The 23518-nt window shown below is 49.4% G+C and overlaps 1 protein-coding gene and 1 long non-coding RNA gene across 9 annotated transcripts in view; one reads left to right on the top strand and one right to left on the bottom strand.

The window, feature by feature from the left end:
• The window catches only part of HIVEP3 (HIVEP zinc finger 3), a 119688-nt gene that overhangs the window by 37848 nt on the left and 58322 nt on the right, over positions 1-23518 (bottom strand). For all 5 annotated transcript variants that reach the window (XM_049878959.1, XM_049878960.1, XM_049878961.1 and 2 more), the window contains one exon: positions 21903-22048. In XM_049878959.1, coding sequence (XP_049734916.1) covers positions 21903-22048 — 146 coding nt within the window. The remainder of the gene's footprint in view (positions 1-21902; positions 22049-23518) is intronic.
• The window catches only part of LOC126072967 (uncharacterized), a 38940-nt gene continuing 18495 nt past the window's right edge, over positions 3074-23518 (top strand). The window contains exons 1-4 of one of the 4 annotated variants that reach the window (XR_007516621.1): positions 3074-3225; positions 3385-3506; positions 3615-3702; positions 14698-15848. This is a non-coding gene — a long non-coding RNA (uncharacterized LOC126072967). Of the gene's footprint in view, positions 3226-3384; positions 3507-3614; positions 3703-7387; positions 13024-13452; positions 15849-23518 lie in introns of those variants that run through there. The other 3 variants (XR_007516620.1, XR_007516618.1, XR_007516619.1) reach the window with 3 other exon arrangements.

Below are 23518 nucleotides of genomic sequence, written 5' to 3' on the forward strand. Positions count from 1 at the left end.
ATGTGTGTGTGCTGGCCCGTGCTGAGCGCTGGACGTGCCGTGATTCACTTATTTAGTCCTCAGAATGACCCTGTGCTATTATACTCCCCACTTTGCAGACACAGAAAGGAGGCCCAGAGAGGTTAAAAAACGTGCCTAAGGTCACACAGCCAGCAGGTGGTAGATCTAGGACTCAGACCCAGGTGGGTCAGCTTCAGAGCCCCACCTTCCTGTCCCCACCCTGTCGTGCCTTTATCCAGGCAGGAAGATTTTCAGCTTCCTTCTAGGCACCCCACTGTTTCCTCTCCATGTATCCCGATTGGCTCCATGCTGCTCGGGGCTGCATGTTCAGGCTGTCGTCTTATTTAATCCTCACCTCAGCTGTATGAGGCAGCATCGTTACTGACACCATCTGGTTAAGGAGAGGCTTACACAGATGGGCTAAGCAGCTGGCCACAATTTACACAGCCTGTTGAGCAAAGCCAAGGTCCAACACAGGTCTCTTGGATTCCAGACCTGGTGATTTTTCCAAGAGATCATGGCTGACCAGAATGCCCAAATTCCAATCATTTGCTGCCTCCCTTTTGAGCACTGTCATGGCCTAACCCTTTGAAAATCAACAATGAAAACCTTACGGATCACAGTAGTCCAATCCCATTGTGCATGGGGTTGCCAAGAGTCGGCAGCCAACTTGAGGGCAGCTAACAACAACAACAAGAACCCTCTGAAAGTGATCTTTCCAGGAGTTACATAAAGGGCTGCGGTGAGCCTTCCAGCCAGTCCGTGTGTAGGAATCCATACCAGCATCTCCTGCTCTCTCCAAGCATCTGAACGGCGGAAGGGTGGGACTGGTGGTCAGAGGCACCACAGGCAGGCCTGCCTGAGCATGCCCCTGCGGCTCCGGGGTCGGCACGAGGTGGGTGACTGTGGAGGCAGGCTCCCCACTTCAGCTCCACCATAAGGACTCACAGTCATGCAATTGCAGGTTTCACACACTCGTTATATTTTTCTAACAAACATTAAAATAAAACATGACAATTGAAATTTTTGCCTACATGCTGCCTAACTTTCCCTCAGTGGTTTGATCACAGCTTTTGGGGGCTCTCACCCAGAGGGCAGTAAACACACACAGGCCCTATCACACACCTGCTATTATCCAGAGTCAAGGCGGGTAGGAGCCAAATGTCAAAGAGTCCATGGAGGGATTGAAATATGGGATGAATTCCTGGAAGGGTGTTACAATTTCCTAAACATGGTGTGTGCTCCTGTGTGTGTCTGCATGTGACATCAAGGCTCAGGTGGTGCCTTAGGGGACATGGACGGTGTGTCTACTGGGTGTCTGGCATTGTGCTCGGTGCTTTATTCTCCCAACAATCCTGAGAGGTAGGTATTATTGTCCCCATTCCATAGATGAGAAGCCTGAGGTCCAGAGAATTTAAGCCATCAGACCAAGACATACAGGTAGGAAGTGGCAGAGGCAGGACCAGAACTATCAGACTCAAAGCTTCCTGGAGTATCTCTACGTGCTGCCTCTGCCCACGAGGAACAGGAAGGTCACCTGGAAGGGGGAACTGGCAGGTACTGGGCAGAGATCAGCTCCAGCAGAGGGCAGCAGGTACGTTCTGCAGGCCTAGTTGCCGAGAACCTAGGTAGGGGTGCTCAGGCAGTGGGGTCAGGGATCTGGGCTGGGAGAGGGGAGGGAAGGACAGGGAGCTGGAAGGGGCTTGGGAAACGTGGAGCCCGGAGCTCTGACCACCAGGTACAGAAAACCAGAGGCCTCAGGGCCATGAGGAGATGCCTTACCAGTCATTGGTGAGGCCACGCATGGGCTGTGTAATGGGTGGTCAGGGCTGGAAGCAAGTGAGCATTGTGGTTGGACCAGGAGGGCAGGATGGGATGTCAGCTGATTCCTGATGTAGAAACACAATGTTGTCTTTCTCCTGCACCCTCTTCTGAAGCTTTCTCTTGGCTCTAATTTCAAAAATGATTCAGGATCTGGTTCTTTTCACCATTTCCACGGTGACCACCCTGCTCCCAGCCACCATCACATCTCGCTAGATTATGGTCCCAGCCTCCTAACTGCTTCCACCTTTGTCCCTTTCAGTGTATTCTGTCTAACCTGGCAGCCAGATGATCTTTTTAAAATGCAGGATGGACCCCATCTCTCCACTGCTAAAAGCCCTGCAAGGGCCCCTGAATCTGTGAGAGTAAAAGCCCAAGTCCTCACGATGGCTGAGGAGGCCCTGCGGGCTCCACACCTGGCCGCCGCCCCTGCTACCTCTCTCACCTCCCCTCACGGCTCTCTCCCCTGGCTCACTGCTCTAGCCACACTGGCCCCTGGCTACCCTTCAAACATGCCAGGCCGGCTCCTGCCTTAGGGCTGCCCCCTTACCTCTGCCTGGGGCACTCACCCCCGAGATGTCCACACTGTGGCTGAGTCTTTACACAAAGGTCACTTTCTCAGGGAGGCCTTTCTTGCCCTAACTTGCAATACCTCTCCCCAAAACTCCATCTCTCCCTTCCCTGCCTTATTTTTTCCTCAGCATTTATCATCACACATACAACAGTAAAACCTGTGAAAGCCAGAACCTGTGTAAAGCGGAAGCCTGTCAGAGAAAGAACGCTCCAACACTTTGCACTAAAATGAGCGATAGAAAAGTGCTAAGGCTGCACCCTGTCAAAGGTGGAAAACTTGAGAGACCCGGAAAAATAAGGCAGTCCCGGCGAGTTCCAGATGTCACGGGGTTCAGTGTATGTATATTTTCTTCTTATTCTGTTTACTGTCTATCTACCCCCATTGCATTTTAAGCTCCATAAAAGCAAAACTTGCCATGTGTTTTGTTCCCTGTTATATCCCAGCACCGAGAACAGTCAGCACTCAGTAACTGATGAATAAAAGAATAAACCATGTGTGGCATCTGTGTCAAGTGCCAGGTGTTGGGGACTGAAACCAATCGACTCAGGTCTCTGCCTTGAAGGAGTGACAGCCTGGGAGGAGACAACCAGACAAACTGATAACAGCAGTGGGTTGTGACGCCTGAGTGCTTGAGAGGGGAGGGGGCCCAGAAGTGGGCAGGGCTGACGCCGGTGGGTGAGGTGGAGGTGGGGTGGGCAGAGGCCAAGGCTGCTTCCCAGAGGAGGAGAAGGCAGCACTGGGCTTTGAAGCATTTCCCAGAGGCAAATGGGGCTGAGGGTGCCCCGGCAGAGGAGCCATGTACCCAACAGTCCTGCAGAAGGGACCAGCAGGTGCTGGGAGCAATCTGGCCTGGCTGCAGGGGTAGTAGGTGGGGCAAGCCTGAAGTGCAATGGGGCCTGAGCACAGGGTCTCAGGGCCCCAGAGCCTGGACTTTCTTCTGGGGGCAAAGGGGGAGCACTGAAGGGTCTCACTCCTCTCCTCTATCACAGGGGGTGTGCTGGGCACAGAGGAAAGTGGACCCCACGTTCGGGGAAGAATAGAAAGAAGAGCAAAAAATATGGATCCTGTTTAGAGTGGCAACCCTGGGGTTTGCTCTGCCTCAGGGGGGAAGGTATGGAGCAAGATTGTGGTGAGGGAGGAAGGAGGAGATGGGGTCGAGTCCCGGCTCTGACACCCTCACACACTCCACCAAGGGGATAAATTCCTTTAAATTTCACAGGACCCACGAGGCAGGGACTGTTGTCGTTCCTGATTTACAGAAAAAGAAACTGAATTACACAGAGCTGAAGAAACTTGCAAGAGGCACAGTAAGTGGCTGAGTTGGGATTTGAACCCAGGCAGTCTGGCAAAGAGGTCCTTGCCACCTGTTTCTTCTCAGGGTCTCCATTTCTTTCTAAGTGAAAGGGAGAGTGTGGGCTTGATGATTTCTAAGGTTTCCCCCATCCTGTGATTCCTCAGGAGGAATGGGACAGTGCACACAGGCCCAGCCAGCAGGAATGGTGGCGAAAGCGCACCTGGTTCCCTACCTCCCTTCTCACTCACAGGACTTCCTGAGAGAACCAGGTGTCTCACTGTTGTAGTAGAGAGAAAAGTGAGGAGGCTGTGCTGGGCTCCCCTTGCCAACCCCACCTGATACCTGGGGATCCAGAGGAGCCCAGCTTGCTACGTGCCTTCTCTAACACGCTGGGTGAAGGAAGTCCAAGGAAGAGAGGGGAAGGGCACCTCTCTTGGGTGAGGCCTTGAGCGAGTAAGCTTGTCCCATCTTTGCTGGAGCCCAAAGCCCCACTCCACTCACAGCAGCCTCTGCCTCATCTCTGGTAAGGGCCTGACCATCAGGGGTCCACCTAGGAGGGCGAGGCAGGTTGTTAACAGAAGGGGGTTGGAAGAGAGCCTGGACCCGTGTGGGGGCATCCAGAGGTCACGGCTCTGCCCTCTCATGCAGCAACCAGGCCTCAGGGAGACCCTGCTGGAGTCCGGGCTGGCAAAGCCCTCCTGCTGGGTGGGGGACAAAGCCGATCCACGCCATTGCCAGCTCCTTCCAGCCCCAGTGGGAACCCAGGGTCACTCTCAGCCTGTGGCTGGCTCCCAGCCCCACCACCTGCTCTGCCCCAGGGGCTCCTCCCTCTCCAACGCAGACCACAGAGGAGGACACATATTCCCAGCTGCCCTCTCCAGGGCTGTCCTCACTGGAAGGGTAGTGTGACTCACTCTAATGGGTGAACCAGAGTGCCAACACCAGGAAGTTACAAACCTTGGGAAAATCACAGAGTTCTGAGTCAGGTCCTCAGCTAGCAAGGCAGGCAGTCCCAGGAAATTTCAGGGGAGCTTTGGGAATTGAGGGTTTGGGGCAGCCCAGCTGCTGGATCTACTGATACTCTGAAAGTCCATGGGAACCTGTCTTCTTGTCTTTGATACGGGTTGGCTCCCTTCCTTCCAACTGCACTCACCTGGCCTCCACTGGGGGAAAGGACTTTCCTCCCAAGCCCCTAAAGATACTGTCTGGGCTTCAGGCTGAACCGTATCAACCATGCAGACAGGCCTCCCTGGCCCTCAGGCCCTTGCCAGCTGCCTCCATCCTTTGCCACCTTCCCTGGGGAAAGCCCTGCCTGCCCCTGGCTCCAGTACTTGGTTGCCCTGCCCCCCTGGCTGGCCGCCCTCTGGCCTCAGTCTGCCAGCAGCACTCATGAGGCCTCACACACAGTCTGGCTTCTCCCCGGCTGCCCTAGGCTGGCTTTGGTGCCTGTGTCCTTCCTTGCCTGCTGCCACCATGTTCCTGGAGCAGCCTGCGTGGCATACCCGTCCCCTGCTGCCCGCTCCAAGCCCCATCTGTCTCCTGCTGGCTGCATTCCCATGGCACACACCTCCCTCAGCTCTCTGGCCAGCGGGGCCTTCCCTTCTTCAGTCTGCAAGCCACCCATGGTGACAGATGACACCGTCCACAGCACAGATGCAGAATTCTCCTTTGGAGTTTGGGCCCCCAATTCCTCCTTGGGTCTGATAGATGCAATGCCTTTAACTCCCTCACTTGGCCTCAGTCCACTCAACTTAGCCAGAAATCTGCCTGGTTGGCTCCTGACAGCCTCTGTCTCTTTTAAGCTCTTCCCTAGAACCCTAGCTTCCCCATCTCCCTTCTTCTTCTTTTTGCATTTTTTTTAATTGTGGTAAAACTATATGTAATCCAATATTTGCCAATTCAACACTTTTACATGTAGAATTCAGTGACTTGACTACATTTATAATGCTGTACAACCATCACCCACATCCACTGCCAAATTTTCCACCCCCATTAACAGATACTCCACACTTCCTAAATAATGACACCCCCTCTCCCCATCCTGCTCACTTCTGGTAACCAAATGCATAGAGACACTCTACACATTTGCCTATTCTAGATGTTTCATATGAGTGCCCAGATCCCTTTCTTCTGAGCCATGCTATGTTATCCCTTTTTAATTTTTATTTTGAAACAATCACAACTTTATAGAAAAGTTGAAGATAGAGCATAAAGAATTTCTTTTTTTCTGAACTGTTGAAAGCAAGTTGCTAACATGATACCCCATCACCACTGAACTCTCTGGTGTGTATTTCTAAGGCCAAGGCCAGGCCAGGACTTTCTGCACAGATGCCTCCCCAACCTTGGGCTTCTACACAGAGGACACCCTCCCCCACCTAAGGCTCTGACTGCCCATGCTGGCCCCTCTCTGCATGGAGGATGCCCTCCCCCACCTTGGGCTCTGACTCCCCACACAGGCCCCCCTCTGCATGGAGGATGCCCTTCCCCACCTTGGGCTCTCACTCCCCATGCCAGGCCCCTCTCTGCCAAGCACTGTAAATACAGTGAAACCTGTGAGAGGTGGAACTTGATGGGACTGCCTTTTTTACCAGGCCTCGAAAGTTTTCTGCCTTTGACGGGGTGCAGTCTTACCACTTTCCTATTGCTCGGTTTAGTGGAAAATATTTGAGTTTTCCTTCTCTGACAGGTTTTCACCTTACACAGGTTCTAGCTTTCACAGGTTTTACCGTACTTTACACGTAGCATCTTAGTTAATCATCACAAAAACCCTTTGAGAGCTCAAGACTGTTATCATCTCCATTTTACAGATGAGGAAACTGAGGCACAGAGAAGTTATGTAAGTTACTCAAGATCCGACAGCCACTCTGGTAGATCCAGGATTCAAATGCAGGTGGTCTGGCTTCAGAGCTTTAAATCTTACACTCTACTACAAACAGCTTGTAGAAGTCAGGGGAGGGGGAGCTCAGGAATTTACGCTTTACTTGAAGGCAATTACGTAAATAAATATTGATAATTCATGGGAGAATAAGAGGTCAACTTACTATATGCCAGGTCCTGTGCCAAGTATATTACATCCAAACAGGATTTCATTTAATATTCAACAATGTCGACAAACAGGTACTATTATTCTTTTCATTTTCCAGATGAGAAGGGTAAGCCATAGAAAGGTTAAGTGACTTTCTAATCAGTGGCAGAGCCAGGATTTGAACCCAGGTCTGGCTGACACCAAAGTCTTGCTCTTGTCACCACATTCAGTGGGCAGGGAGCAAAGGATGCCACTGTTTCACTCTGATTGGCAATGGGGCTGAGGCTCCAGGGTCTGAGCAAGTGTTTCACACATATGATTCTACTTACTATTCACAACAACCCCAAGAGGCCCCTCCACCTTCAGAGTGGAGGAGGGCAGCCCAGAAGGACCAAACAAAATGAAGATTAAAGGCGCAGAGGTAGGCAAGTGCAGGGCAGCAGGACACAGCCTGAGCTCTGAGCACCTGCAGGGCAGGAGGTGGTTGAGGTGGGAAAGCCGCTGGCACTGACTCACGGAGGACGTCAGTGCCTCTCAAGTATGGGCCTTTCCTTGCAGACAGTGAGGAGCCTCTGACGTTTGTGGGATTCCTCATTTACCACAGACTACATCTGGGCCCCTCATACAAGAGACTCCAGACCATGCCTAGAGAGCAACTTTTTCATTTTTCTAGGTCTGTGGGGCCAGAGGAGTCTCTGGAGACGCGGCATCCCTTTTATCCCCCTCTGCATCCTCTCACCTGTGTGTGTTCAGGCACGTCAATACCCGACTCTGGGTTCTGAAAGGAAATACCTCCCAACAGATGCCTCATCTCAGGTCAGAGCAAACTGCCAAAGGTGCCTGACCAAGCATGGCCCCCAGCTGGTGAGCTTAGATTATCTTCTCTGACCTTTAGAAAAGGCCTTCTTCTCCTTGGGAAGAGACAAGGGCTTGAAATAGTCTGCATGGCCCCCTTGCCCAGGACCTTTTTCTGCAGAGTCTTTCTGAGCAATATCTTCTCCCAGTGCTCAGTGCCGAGCTCTGCTGTTTCCAGAGCTGAAATATCTCATAGGCTGATAAGAGCTAGAATGAGTCTACACGTCACATCCTGAGAGGCAGAGACGGTTTCGTCCAAACCATGTGACAATCATTCATTTTATACATGAGAAACTGAGGCTCACAAAGAGCAATGCAGCCCTCTCAAGGTCACAGAGCTAGTAACTGGCAAAGCCAGGACTTAAATCCCAGCCCCCTGACTCCAAAGTTCAAGCACTTTTCTACCTCCTTCAATTACAAGTGAGGAAACCAAGTCCCAGGGACAGAACACCACTTGCCCACAGTCTCCAGCTCCAGGGCTTACAGCACATGGCCTCCTTCCTTGTAAGAGACTCCATTTCAAACAATGCCCAAGATGGAAAAGGAAAAAGTTTCCTGTGATTTTCAGCTAATAAAATTCAGATGGACCCATACTCAAACCTGGTGTCAGACACTCCACCTGCTCTTATGTCATTTTTGTTTTCTTTTTTTACTATCCATGAATCAACATAATGGGAGCTTATCTCCAACTTGTTCCTTCTGATGTGTTGTCAACACAAGGCCATCAAAGTCATGCCCTGGCTTACAGCCTTCAGCAGCTCTCCACTGCCTGGGCACAAAGATCACCTTAGTCTGGGGAAAATCAGAATCTCCCTGGTGGAGGGAAGGGGAGAAAGAAGAAAGGAAGATGGATGGAAGGAAAGAACAGTGAAGGAGAAAGGAAGCAAGGAAGGAAACATCACCCTTGTGGAGAGCTTTCCGTATGCCGGCCCTGGGACAAGCAAGCGCATGTTATCCTACTATTCATTTCACACACAAAGCCTGAAAGTAGGTACCATTATACCTATTATCAGATGAAGAAGTTGAGATTTAGAAGTAGAGGGGCTTGTCAGTGAGTGGTAGCAGCAGGACTAGACTCTGACTCTGTCTCAGTCAAAGGCAAGGACTTTCTAGAACACTGGTGCTTTCTTATGTGCTCTTCTGAGTTCTAGAGGCTCAGGGCAGTGCCACAGGGCCCTCCGAGGCCTACTGGGGAGGCTGAGAGGGTGGTCTTTCTTAAACAGTTCTCTGGCTAAAAAATATTCGAAAACTACCCTACTAATGAAAAACAAACAAACCTGTTGCTGTCTTATTGATTCTGACTCATGCACAAACAGTTTGCACTTACCTACTAACTTAAAGGTTGAGGGTTTGAACCCACTCAGCAGCACCGCAGAAGAAAAGCCTAGTGATATGCTCTCATAAAGATTACAGCCAAGAAAACCTTGTGGAGTAATTCTATTCTATAACACCTGGGGTCGCCATATATAGTCTTCTATTAAAGATGGTGGGGGAAACATTCTACTATTTTCTTTTTTGATATAATAAACCAACAAGGAAGAGAATAGGAAAGGAGACTGACAATAAAAGTTTGGAAGCTGGAAAAAGACAGATGGGTGGAAAAGACTCCACAGACTCAAGAAAATGGAATCCTAAGCTGGCAGTGGGAAAAGCTGAGAACCAATCTGATTTATACCACAGGGTCTCTCAAAGACTCTCAAGGTGGGGGTGCCAAGAAACAAAATAAGGGCAACTGGTTGAAAGTCTTGTCCAAGCAGTCAGATATCCATGTCCTCCTAAATTCCTGCAGCCAAGTAGACTCCCCCTCACCAACCCCAGCAAAAGTCTGCAGTTTTATTCTCTGCAAGTGGGGAAACTGAGGGTCTTTGAGAGGAAACTAGCAGGCAAGTTGAGGACGGGTTAAAAAAAAAAAAACTTTTGCCACCAAGTCGATTCTGACTCATAGTGACCTATAGGACAGGGCAGAACTGCCCCTAGGCTTTTCAAGGAGCAGCTGGTGGATTCTAACTGATGACCTTTTGGTTAGCAGCTGAGCTCTTTAATCACTGTGCCACCAGGGCAGATGAAGTAAATGTCTCACTAGATGCTGAGACACCTCTTCCACCTGGCCTTTTTCTTCTACTTGACTCCCAGAATATGGGAAGTGAACCTTTCACCTTCCAGAAGGGAGACTGGAAGAGTTTTCACAGGGATTCTGCCCAAGAAGAAAGACCCAAAGTCACTGACGTTGGAGACTCCCAATGAAACAGCCCAGATGGTCAGCTATAGAAAAGCTCTTTGTCAGTAAGCCTCTCTTACACCCAGAGCTTCCAATCATCTTTGAGGCCCCAACTCTTAAATATGAGAAGACATCAATGGTTACAAGACACGTGAGGAAAGAGACCAACACAAACACACAGACAAAAGGGAATTTGAGGGAACCAGAAGCCATGCAGAAAACTATAAAAAAACTAAACAAAACAACTAACATTAACAGCCTCAGAGAGATATAAATATATTAAAAAAAGTATCTATAAAATAAAAATAGCATACTATTAAAAGGAACATTCAGAAAAAAAGAGCTCTTGAAAATTAAAAGTGTGATAGCAGAAATGAAAAACTCAATAGAATCGCTGGAAGACAAAATGGGAGGAAGTGCTCAGAGAGTAGAGCAAAGAGACTGAGATGGAAAATCTGACAGAAAGGTATGAAAATTAGAGGAACAAGTCAGTTGGTCCCACCCCAGGATAACAGGAGTCCCAGAAGGAAAGGGGTGGGGGAATAAGGGAGAGAAAATCATTAAAGAAACAACTCCAGAAAAATTTTTTAAAGTGGAAGTCCCTGAGCGGCTAGATTGAAAGGGCCACTGCGTGATGAAAAGCGACCCATACCAAGGTCCACTGCTATAAAATTTCCTAACCATAGGGATGAAGAGAAGACCCCAAGACAGTAAAAAGACTGGAACAGGAATATGAATGGATCTGGAATTCTTAATAGCAACTTTGAAGCTAGAGGGCAATGAAGCAACGCCTTCAAAACCCTGAGGGAAAACAATTTCAGATTCAGAATTCTACACTTCAGTCAACTGTGAAGATATTTTCAGACATGCAAAGTGTCAAAAGATTTACCTTTCATGTACCATTTCTCAAGAAACTACTGAAGGATGTGCTATATGAAAATGAGGGAGTAAATCAACAAAAAGGAAGACGTACAGTTCCAGAAAGAGAAGATCCAACATAGGAGGCAAAGAGAATCCCCAGGAATGGGATGGAGACCCCAGAAGGGCAGCTGTGCAGTAGGCCAGGGTTTGGGACCAGGGGCAACCAGCTCAACCTGGAGTAGGCCAGGTGGCCCTGGGGGTCACTGCCTCAGAAAGATGGAATTTACCAATTACTGATGCATCTGAATGTCTTTGAGAGGTGATTTTAGTGACGTGAGAATTTGGGGGTTGAATTAGTAATAAAAATATAGAAAACTAAACAAAAATAAATAAATAACCCAACCATACAATTATTATCCAGGGCGAAACAGAAAAATTGTAGAGGAAAGAAAAAGTAACCATAGTTACTACATGACTCTGTCATGCATTACGTATGATACAACTCTAATGAGAGGATGGGGGAACAGAAGGGGGATGTGGAAGGTACAAAGGCCTGTGAGTCAATAGATAATGCCTAAAGCTGAAGAAGGAGCCTGGGCTGCGGAAGTGGTTTATGATCGGCTTCTTCTAAAGGATGGCAGTTCTAACCCACCTAAAGAGTACAGCCAAGAAAACTCTATGGAGCAGTTCTACTCTGTCAGGGGCCAGCTCCACAGCAGCTAACAACAACAACAAAGCTGAAGAAGTCCCTAAAACCAAAAACCCAGTGCCGTCGTGTCGATTCCGACTCATAGCGACCCTATAGGACAGAGTAGAACTGCCCCATAGGGTTTCCAAGGAGCGCCTGTTGGATTTGAATTGCTGACCTTTCAGTTAGCAGTCGAACACTTAACCACTGTGCCACCAGGGCTTCAAGATGAGAAAGGTCCCTTGGTGGCCCAAAAAGTTTGCACTCAACTGCTAACCTAAAGGTTGGCAGTTCTAATGCACCCAGTGGCTCTGCAGGAGAAAGGCCTGGCGAACTGTTTCCACAAAGATATACACCCAAGAAAACCCTATGGAGTAGTTCTACTCTGTAACACATGGGGTCTCCATGAATTGGAATCGACTTGAAGGCAACTAACAGCAACAGCAACAACAAAGCTGAAAAACCAAGAATTAGCAACCCAAGCACGTTATTTAGAGGTATCGCAGTAAATGCCAAGATAACGAGCTCAAAGAGATGAGAGTTACTGCTTTCAGGGAGGAGAACATCTGAGGAAAAGAGGAACAGTAGCTGCTTTCCATAACAAAACTTGTGGAAATAGCTGACTCTTTAAACTCTGTGCATGTGTAATTGATAAAAATAAAGACTGAAAGAGAAAGAAAAAGCCCTGTCGTTCTCTAACAGTCTGTTTTCCACAGGGGAGAGACAAGGAGAAGCCAGTTTCCCTCTGGGCACCCAGCCTGATTCTCACCCACCCCCAACTCCCTACCCTCAACTAACAGGAAAGGAGCCAGGACTCAGGCAGGCTGTCGAGACCCAGAGGACACTGAGTCTTTGAAAAGCCACAGCCCTCAAGGGACCACTTGCCCTCAAGACAGAGCCCCGTGCTGACCCAGACCCAACCTGGGAACCAAAGGCAGCCTCCCACTGAAAATGGATTCTCCTTTAAAATTTTAATACGGTGCAGTTAGGTCTTCCCTTCTGGTCCTCAGGACTCCGGAGGGCTCTGGCCTCAGTGTACTCCAGACACACAGTTGGCCCGAGGATCGATATGTCTTTTTTCTTTCCCATTTCCCTTTTCGTGTTTTCTTTCTTCTTCTTTTTTTTACTGTCCATGCCTTGGGTTTTATAGTGACATAAGTGGCTTTCTTTAATGCCTGGAGGGAGTGTTCCGTGGGAAGTCCTTGGAGTTCTCAGAAGAAAGGCGCTAGGTCCACTCAGAGAACCAACCTAACTAGACTGTCTCACATCTGATACTTATATTTTGGGGATAATCTTCACGGAGGAATAATTTTTCCAAGAATCTAAGTGGTTTTTTGGGAGTAGAAATTCCTTCCTCATGTTTTTAAAATAGCCATTCACAAATCTATTGTTGGTGAGGACCTGGAGCCTCACAGGTGGCTTGAAAGGGTGAAAAGAAGTCTGCATTGGGGCGATGAGATGCGAGAACCATTCCCGTTTCCCATCCCCAGATCATCCATACTGCCTGCATCCAACCAGCATCTCTCTTCCCTCTGTTACTACAAGAGAAATGTCCCTTCTCATCAGTGCTTTGGGCCCACCTTGCACCCTCTCTGGGACTTGGCTCCTGCACTCTGCCCTTCCTCCCCCTAGCATCACTCATTGGTCCCTTGCTTGTGGGTCATTCCTAGCAGCACACACATATGCATGAGGTCTCTCAGCTTAAACAGCTACCTGCTCATCCCCATACCCCTCTCCAGGTCCCACCCCTGTTTCGCTGCTCCCCTCCACAGCCAGCCGCTTAGGACAGGGTGTACACATGCTGTCTCCACTCCTCATTTCAGCCCATGCCATTGGAAGTCCATCTCTCCCTCTCCACTGAAACAGCTCCCATCAAGGTTACCAGTGACCTCCACGTGGCCATACGCAATGGACGCTTGCTTGTCCTCACCTTCCTAGGCCTCTGAGCAGCGCTTAACATAGTTTTCTCCTTTTTGAACACTCTCTGCTCTTGGCTTCTAGGATTTCACACTTTGCTGGGTTTCCTCCTACACCTTTTCAAACTCTTTTGCAGTTGGTACATCCCAGGGCTCAGGCCTGGACATCCTTTACTTTTCTCTCTTCTCCGTCTCCCTAGGTGACCCCATCTAGCTCCTTAGCCATAAAGAGCATCTATACATTGGCAAGGAGCCCTGGTGGTGCAGTGGTTAAGAGCTCAGCTGGTAACTGAAAAGCCCGTGGCTCAAACTCACCAGTAGGCTCCTTGGAAGAGAGCTGCGGCAGTCTGCTTCCGTAAAGAATTACAACCTCAGAAATCCTATGGGGGAGTTCTACTCTATCCTCTTGGAATAGACTCGATGGCAACAGGGGTTATACATTGACAACCCCAAATGTTTATTTCCAGCTCAGGCCTGTCTTCTGAGTTTGAGGTCCATATAGCCAATTGCCAAATGTCTCCCTGAACAACTGCACTTGGATATACGACTGACATCTCAAGAATAACATACCCACCAAAGTTTTGGACTCCCCTCCTCCAAGCCTATTTCTCACTACCCTCCACCCTTCCCCATCTCAGCAAATGGCACCATCATTCATCATCCATTACCCAAGTCAGAAATTTGGTTGTAATTCCTATTTTCGATTTCTCTTTCTCACCCTCCACATTCGATTCATCAGAAGTCCTATAGCTCCATTCCCCATCTTCACTGCCATCTCCCTAGTCTGAGACACTGGATCTCTCACCTGGACTCTGCAATACCCCAACCCTCCCTTCTGCCCCCACATTCTTCCTGAAGTCCAGTTCATGTTCCCTAAAAGAGATGGAGCAACAAAATTTGGGTGCATGAAGAGGAGAATAAAACCCAGCATGGACTCATGTGATAGAAGTTGAACAGAGCTGCACTTCCAGAGGGAGGCTTGAGAATTAAAGAGAGATCAAGACACTGAGTCTCAGGAAGCAGGCGGGGCCCTGACAGCCTGCACTCTCCCAGGGAGGAGAGCAGGCCCCATCCAGAGCTGAGCACCTAGGACCAATCCTCTCCAGCCTCTAGAACACAGGGCTCTGTTCAGGGCAGGAACTGGCAGCCATGAGCTGGCATCATTTGTTTCATTTTTACCTTTAACACTTCCCTGGCAAAATGGTCAGCAGGTGAGTGACCTCGGGTCCTGTCATGGATTGAATTGTGTCCCCCAAAAATGTGTATACCAATTTGGCTAGGCCATGATTCCCAGTATTGCATGATTGTCCACCATTTTGTTATCTGATATGATTTTCCTGTGCCTTGTAAATCCTACCTCTATAATGTTAATGAGGTGGGATAGGTGGCAGTTATGTTAATGAGGTAGGGCTAATCTACAAGATTGAATTTATATCTCTTTTGAGATATAAAAGAGAGAAGCGAGCAGAGAGCTGGGGGGACCTCATACCACCAAGAAAGCAGTGCCGGGAGCTGACTGCATCCTTTGGACCTGGGGTTCCTACATGGAGAAGCTTCTAGTCCAGGGGAAGATTAATGAGAAGGACCTTCCTCCAGAGCTGACAGAAACAGAACACCTTCCCCTGGAGCTGACACCCTGAATTTGAACTTCTAGCCTACTAGACTATGAGAGAATAAATTTCTCTTTGTTAAAGCCATTCACTTGTGGTATTTCTGTTATAGCAGCACTAGATTAACTAAGACACCAGATGCCTGCCCCATAACTAAAACCCTCTAACTGTGCCTTGCTTGACTTCAGACCAATTGGTTGGTCCTGCCCAGCCTGGTTCAGTCCAATCTTGTGAACTTGTTCTGACCCTGAGGGCTCAATTCTGCTCTCAGGTTCTAAGAGCCACTGAGTCCAGGGACCCCCCTCCTCCCCCAAGGTCTGAGTCAACCCCAATGATGGGGAGTCAGATTCCTTCATTTAATATACATTCTCAAGCACTGTTTATGTGCTAGGCACAATTTCAGGCACTAGGGGTACAGCAATAAAGACAATTCCTGCCCTCTGTGGGGGCAACAAAGAAACAAATAAACTAATAAATATGGAGAAAAATAAAGCAGGGAAAGGAAGGGGCCTAGAAAATGCCGGAGGGGAATGCAGGTTCATTTTGGGTGGTCTGGGAAGGTTTCACTGACAGAGTAATGGAGGGAAGTGAGGAAGCCATGGACTCTCCGGAAAAAGAGAATTGTAGGCAGAGGGAACAGCATGTGCAATGGCCCTGAGGAAGGAGCATATCTGAGAAACAGTGAAGAGGCCACTATGGTTGGAGCACAGGGGTGTGGTGAGTGAGGGGTTAGGTGGCAGGCAGGGGTCAGGGAGGACCTGGGCACAGAGCATGCGGGGTCTGATGCCACGTTAACAGCATCCCTCTGGTCACTGGGTTGAGAATATACTGTAGTGGTGCGGTATAATGAATTACTTAATGTGGCCCTTCTAGCCATGGTCTTTGTGACTCACACACAATGATTGAGTGGGACTATGCAAATAGATATACGGAACCTGTGATGGTCGGGGTTATGTGCCAACTTGGCTAGGCCACGATTCCCAGTATTGTATGGTTGTCTTCCATTTTATATGTTGTGGATCCTGACCTCTACATGTTGATGAGGCAGGATGGGGGTGGGTGGGTCTTGGGCACAGTCTTCTCTTTCCTGGGGTGTGGCCTGCATGTAAGATATATGTGTGTGTCCTGCTGAGGCTCTCTTTCTCTGCATCTGTATTTTTCTTCTCTCCTTCAAAAGATGCTTTTATTTGCCCCCTTTGGTCACTTAAAAGACCTTCAGAGCATTTAGCAAGTATATTGGAATGTACACAGTTTGTCTGCCTATGTTGTACATTTTATAACCTCTATGCTACCAACCGTAAACTAGTATGTTTTTGGTTCCAGTTTGGGTTTAGAATGGCTTACCTGAAGATTTTATCCCTTACACCTATCCAAAAGGCTCCAACTTATCACTACTTATCTAATTCATAATTTAATCAATTTGTTCCCCAATAAGTACACCAAAACCCAGTGCCGTCGAGTCGATTCCGACTCATACCAACCCTATAGGACAGAGTAGAACTGCCCCATAGAGTTTCCATGGAGTGCCTGGCGGATTCGAACTGCTGACCCTAACAAATATTACCAAAGACATAATTCAATATAATCATTAATTTTTGACTGGAGTTCACAGCAAGATGGGATTAGGCAGAGTATAATATAGCCTGAAAAATATCCTGCACTTCTGAGCTTCAAACTCCAAGAATAAAAAGATTTGAGAAATTACTAGAAAATAATAACACCCATTGCCATCGAGTTGGTTCTGACTCATATCGACCCTGTAGAACAGAGTAGAACTGCCCCATAGGGTTTCCAAGGCTGTAAATCTTTACGGGAGCAGATTGCTACATCTTTTTCTCCTGAGGAGTGCTGGTGGGTTCGAACCACCGACTTTTCAGTTAACAACTGAGTGATTAATCAATGCACTACCAGAGCTCCTCATTAGAAAAGAATATAGCCTTTAAATTTTTAAAAATGAAAATTATTCTCTCCAAGGTATTATTTCATGAACACACACGTGCGTGCACAGGCACGTGTTTGAATACAGATATGCCACACAATAATGAGTGTTAGGTACGCTGCATGAACTATTACACTTGAATAAAAGTAAAGTCAGGTACTAGAGATGGAAATACATGAAATAGAAAAGTACAATGTTGAAATATAACTTCTTCAAGTGGAACACTACTGAATTACACCAACTTTTAAAATAATTTTTTTATCAAATATACAGAGTCCTGTGAGTCACAGTAGTTCCAAGTATGTTGTGCTGTGTACTAAGGATGAATTCATTGAACATCCAGGTGGACTGTCACACAGGTAGCTGGATACATGTTCAATAGCCCAGGGGCGAAATCCAGCTGGAGTTACGAGTCTGGGAGTCATCAGCCTACAGCTACATATAGAGTCAACACGGTTGCAGAGGGTCACTCTGGGGGTACCTCATGTTTAGAGACTGGGGAGATGATGGAGAATCACCAAAGACAATGAGAAGGTATAGACAATGAAGGAAAAGGATAATCAAGAAAGATGGTTTTCTGGAAACTACTCAGTTTTAAGGAAGAAGGTGGGATGACCTGTGTCAAATGCTGTCAGAAAAGAAGTGAAAACTGAGCACTGAAAACTGAGCAAGGTGGAGGCCGCTGCTGACCTTGATCAGAGCAGCCTCTGTGGTGTAGTGATTCCAAAGGCCTGCCTGGAATGGGTCTGAGAAACGATGAGAGGAAAGGTGCGAGGTGAGCAAGCGTAGACAACCCTTTTATGGGGTTTTTCTTTAGAGGCAAGCAGAAAAACCTGGTGATATAAGCCCTTCAGTCAAAAAGTATTTTTTTCAGGTGGGAAACCTTAGATTTGAGTATGCAAATTTGAGGGGCCCAGGAGAGAGGGAATTGCTGGATAGGTGTGTTGGGGTAGGTAAGAAGGGATGGGAATCAACGCCCTGACAGGAGCACAGATAGTGCAGCAGCTGAATCCTGCAGCTCCCAGGCTCTGGCATGGGCTCCTCTTGCTAAAGGCTGGGCTAAGAGGGAAGCCCTGGGCAACCCCATGCCCTTGAGGCACCATACCCCATCCTCATTGTGCCAGCCAACAGCAGGGCTTCTATTCCACTGGCTTGTACTCCAGCGCCAAGTGGGGGAGGATCAGGGGAGAGGAAGTCTCCAAGATGACATTGAGACTTTGAGTGTGAAGGGCTGGGTGGTGGTGGCTGCTTCCTCTGAGATCTGGATGTGGAAGGAGTAGCTGTTGGTGGGGAGTAGAGGGCTTGGTTGGCATGTGCTGACTTGTAGGTGTCTGTGGGTCTCCCAGGAAAGATGTCTCACAGGGTATGGAGTTCAGGAGTGAGGTCCTAGCCAGAGACACCTTGACACAGCGATGAGGTTTCAAGTCAAGGGGATAGATGACATTGGCAAGGGAGAATGCTTGTGACGAGAAGAAATGAGTCCACCTGGCCTGACGCACGAATCACCATCGCACCGGGATTACTGACCAACCCACCTTTCCTCTCCACCTGTCCACATCTGACCCATCCTTCCAGGCCTAGCCCCAAACGCTCTCTGGCTACTCCAGCCCCAGGGGTCCTTCCCTGCTGCCAGCTTCTCAGGCCTGCAGTCCACAGCTCAGCCCTGGACCTGTGCTGCCTTTTGAACTAGTTTCCCAAGCACCTTGAGGGCAGAACAGCTTACTCCTTTAGGGTCACTGACATCATCTGACACAGGGCAACTATGAGGCACTGATCAAATAAATCATTCCGATGGGCTGATTAATTGACTGATTCCTGGATTGGGGGTTGAGAAAAATGGAAATGAGAGCCTAACTAGTGATAAATTAAACTCAAGGATGTTGGAATCTTACAGCATCTACTTGTTTCTGTCCGGCTTATTAACTCACCATTATTAGCTAGAGCTATCTGTTTCAACATGGGTGTGTCTCAAAAACACTGTTGAACAAAAATAACAAGTTGCAGACGTTATGGTAAACCCAACCGGAGTAGTCATTAGTGCTGTCTACTGAATATTTCCACTTCTCCCAGGCATAAGCCAGGATTGCCCTTCCTACCTTCTCAAAGTCAGGTGAGGCCATGTGACTTGCTCTGGGCTATGAAATGTGAGCACAAGCTTCTGGGTGGAAGCCTTGAGAGCCAGAGCGTAAGCCATCAGTTTGTCCATCCTTTCTTGGCCTGCATTGGTCTGGATCCCTCCGTGACTGAAGAACAGAGCCTCATTGCAGATCCTTGTCAAACATGTATTGGAGTGAAATACAAACCTTCATTGTGTTTAAAAAGAAGGAGGAGGATGAGGAGGAGAAATCAGCCCAAGGCAAAGACAACCTTGTTGACTGCAGATGGATGTGACGGATATAGTCAGTGTTTCTAGGTGGGGGCACGCCTGGTGTTTTGAGTGGGACAAGTCTTGGGTATACAGAGTGTCAACACCCCTGAACCTGTCCATGGAATGTCAGAGGTGCCCCCAGCTATGTGACAAAAACGCTTCCACCCCCCACATTTCTAAACACTCCTGGTGGTGGTGGTGGGGGTGATGCCACCAGCCCAAGAGAAACATGAATGTAGAACGATCATTAGTTACAAGGGTGAGAGGCACGTGGGTCCCCAGATGAGACAGTCGGCCTGAGGAGAGAAAAATATCTGACTGCCTACACTACAGAACCCCCCTTAAGTGCTCAAATTGGATGTGACAAGTTTGAAGAGTAGGGATGATCTTTTTCACAGTAGCTAGAACAGAGTGAGATAATCCTGAAGGGAGATAAAAGAGAGAGATATAACAGTGATAAAATGTGCAGATTTCCATTGTTCTGCAAGTATAAACTACAGCTTTTATACTGGTCTTGACGGATCTTCTGACAATCCTACCAAGTACGTTATTAGTCCCATTTTATAGATGAAGAGACTGAGGGTCATATGGGTGGGGATTGTCCAAGGTAGAAGAGAAGTAAGTGGGAGAGCTGCTCTGAGGTAGAGACTATGGATGATGGTAGAGAGGGAGGTCCTGAAGCAGAGCAGTTGGGAGTGAGTGACAGCCTGGATGTGACAGTGGGGGGAGGGCGAGGAGTGGAGACTAATGTCCAGGTCTAGGCTTGGAGAAAATGACAAAGCCACTGACTTTGACAAAGAGAAGGGATCTGTATGGGGAAGGGGTGTGGGAACTCAGGTGTCACCTTTCACCTTTCACCTGTGGGCAGAGACGACCAACAAACAGCAGAGCTTTGAACTAGAATAGGGAGAGGCTCCTGCCAGCTGCCACTCCCCAGGCCCAGGCCTCCCAGGGGAACCAGGGCAGCAGGGGCGGTCTTGGGGAGCCAGAGGAGAGAGGGAAGGCATCTGAGAGGTCCGATGGGGTCCAGGTTGGGGAGGGAGAAGTTAGAGGAAGGAGAGGCCCCTCTACCCATAGCCCACGGGACCTAACCCTCCTCCCCTCTTTTGCTTTAACTGGTGTTGGGATTTGGCTGAATCGGGATTTGCTAACCAGCAGGACCTCTAGTCTGGAGGCTTGAACCTCTCAGGGCAGGAGCAAACCCCTCTTCACACACTTACAGAATGCTGCTGAAGGTAAGCTTCTCACCCACCAGCTAGCACTCAGCGGCCCCTGCGAGCCCCATGGACAGTCCTTGAAAAGGGGAGCAGGAAAGCCACTGAGACCAGATGCACTGTGAAGTCTGGGTGGCCTCTGAAAGGGCCCTGTGACATGGGAACACAGAGACACACGAGGGCGCTCTAACCAAACAGCAGGAGAGGGAGCAGAAACCCTTCCATCCCCAAATGGAAAGAGGATTTGCATTTTGAAAAGCCTTTGGTCCAGTGTTTCTCAGTGGAGCTGTTGTTGGCATTAGGGGCAAGATGCTTCTTTCCTGCAGGGAAGAATGCCTGTCCCTCCCTCCCCACCCCCCACTGCAGGATATTCACCCTCCCTGACCCCCTCTCATCACTGTGACCAACCTACTACCCCCTCACCTCCAGACCTTGCTGGCTAGGGCCACCAGAGGCTGCAGACTGGTGGCCTTGGGGAGCTTGGCAGCCTCTGCTTTCCCCCAATCTTTATGGAGGAACTGTGTCCCCCCCTTTTACTCTGTGAGTTAGGAACTTGCAGTGCTAGAGAATCAGAAGCCCCCAATGCCAGTCCAGTGCTGACCAGTGTTGCTCATGGGGACTGTCTCCCAGGAGGTAAGTTTTCCTCCACACTGTTGCTTCCCAGGGCCAAGTAGAAATCAAGGGCCACACCAGTGACACCAGAGACACAGACGTAGGACCCTGCGACAGACACCACAGGACCTGCTTACAGACACCCAAATCCCAGGGAGCAAACGTGTGACCACACAGAACACAGCTTGCACAGAACTTCCACAAAGCAAGCCTGAAACGAGGCACCCTTCTGGAGCCTGGAGAGTCCCCAAACTCGTGAGTTCTGAGATGTTTTAATCATTAGGATTCCAAAGACAAGCGGCGAAGGAGAATTGCCAGGAATGGTATTCAAAATATTAACAACCGGTTGGAGCCTGGGCCTGGCCAGCGGGAGCGGAGACCGGTATGACCGGAGACTGGTATGACAGCTGGTGTGCGCTCTGTGCTATCAGCACTGCACGCAGCCCTGGAGGCAGAGTTGAGCCCCCTCAGGAACTCCAGGGGACAGAGGCCCAGGAAAAGGCATGCCAAGTTGGCCACTTGGGCAGACAGAGGTGACTTTCAGGGAACACACAGCAAGGTAAATGGCGGCCCAGGGAGGCTCACCAGTGACCTCAATGCAGGGGCTAAGAACTGAAGAAATAAGGGGCTGGAGAAAAGACCCAGACTCCACCAGATCCTCAACCAACACCGGGGACCCCACCCCCACCAAAGAGCCCAGCGCTCTTAAACACGGAGTGGCCTGCGAGTTCCATGGAGGGGGCATCTGCTGAAAGGCGTTGCAGGCAGCACAGGAAACCTCAGGAGAACAGCTCTCTGTTTGAGATGCTCACTGCCTCTGAATACAGACAGTCTGCCCCCGGGCCGCTGACCAGGCCAGTGCTTATTCCACAGGCAGCAGAAACCGAAAACCAAACGTGGTCCTTACCCTCCTTCGAAGATTTTGATCCTCGCGGGCTCCCCTCTCTTGGAGGCAGGAGCGTCCTCCTCTGGCTTCCCTCGCTTCTCTTCTTCCTTCTCGGCTCTAGCTATATCTTTCTGGCCTTCCGGGGAAACCAGCGAAGGGAGGTGAACCTGGCCCACCGCAGGGATGACAAAACCATTGCTGGTTAAAACGTTCATCGTCAGGCAGGAATGTCACTCTAATAATGATGCCTTACACAGTATTGCATGCGTACACAGGCCAGCTCGCTTAATCTTCACCCGGCTCCGTGAAGAGGTGTTATTAGCCCCATTTTACAGAAATGAGGAAATTGATGCCTAGAGAGCTGAAGTTCCTTATCCAAGGCCACATAGTAAATCAGTGCCAAAGCTGGGCCTCCAACTAGGTCAGAAGACATGTCTTTGGGACGGTGTGAGATATCCAGGAAGCACAAGGTCAATGCCACACTGTGTGTACTCTTGAGTTCTTACATCAGCCTGGGAGTTCCTAAGGACAGGCCCTCATCTTCATTTCCTTGGTGTTCCCATCACCCCAAACAGGGCCTGTTTCACAGAAAGTGCTCAGTGAATGTTAAACAAATAAACGGAGACTCTGCCTTTTTGAGGATTTGGAGGACCCACCAGCACAAGGAAAGGAGGCAGGGGCTGGGTACTCAGGGCATCTCCAGCCTTCTAAGACGAGCCAACTGCAATGGGGCGGTGAAGCTGGACTCAGGAGGCCTTAGTGTGTTTGAAAAGCCAGAGGCCATAGCCCCCGGGAGTCTGCTGTGAGTTTTTCGGGGCCTCTAGCCCAACTTCTGCTTTGCGCTATGCTCACTTTGGGACTTGGGTCTTCCATATTCCAGGGTCTCCAGTGAGGTGGTCACTTGCTTTCTAGGTGAGGGTTCCTACATCTTAGGCCTCTATGACTCTGGGGGGATTCTGGCAGGTTGAATCATAAGTGGGATATCGAAGCCATGATGTCCATCCAGGCCAAAGCAGGATGTCCTGGGATGCATTCTCCAGGAGGTGGGGACAGGCGGGCAGGAGCCCTGCAGCCCTGCCTAGCTCCCCGCCCAAGCTTGGTCTCTTTGGGAAGGTTCCCTGTTACCACCTCCTACCCTGGGAACACATCTGGGTAGCTGCTGGCATTTGACTGGTCCAGTTTTCTTTATAGATCAGGAAACTGAGGCTCAAGGAGCCCAAGGACACTCAACAAGTTAAGGGCAGAGCTGGGAGCAGAGCATAGGTTTCCCGCTCCAGTATGCTGGCCCCTGAACTGGTACCAAAGCCTGGGATCCAGGCCGATTGCCCTGACCCCAGAGTCCCCCAGAGCCTGACCCAGAGAGGCTCTGAGAATAGCGAAGCTATTTTTGGGCCAGCCCACTGATGAGTGTGCACTGGGGAGGGTCAGGTTTTCGTGTCTAAGGGAACCCATTCTCTTCACAGAGACATGCACCTCATTGGTGAGAGCTGGCCCAGTGGGAAAGGCTGGCATTGACCTTGTGCTTCCTGGACATCTTCCACTATCCCAAGAACATGTCCTCTGACCCTCCAGATGGTGGTGGGGTATGCACGCCCTTGTGTAGGGAGAAGCGATGTTGCACTGGAGACTGGGGGCCA

The sequence above is a fragment of the Elephas maximus genome, chromosome 3, assembly GCF_024166365.1.
Source record: "Elephas maximus indicus isolate mEleMax1 chromosome 3, mEleMax1 primary haplotype, whole genome shotgun sequence".
NCBI classification, from domain to species: Eukaryota; Metazoa; Chordata; class Mammalia; order Proboscidea; family Elephantidae; genus Elephas; species Elephas maximus.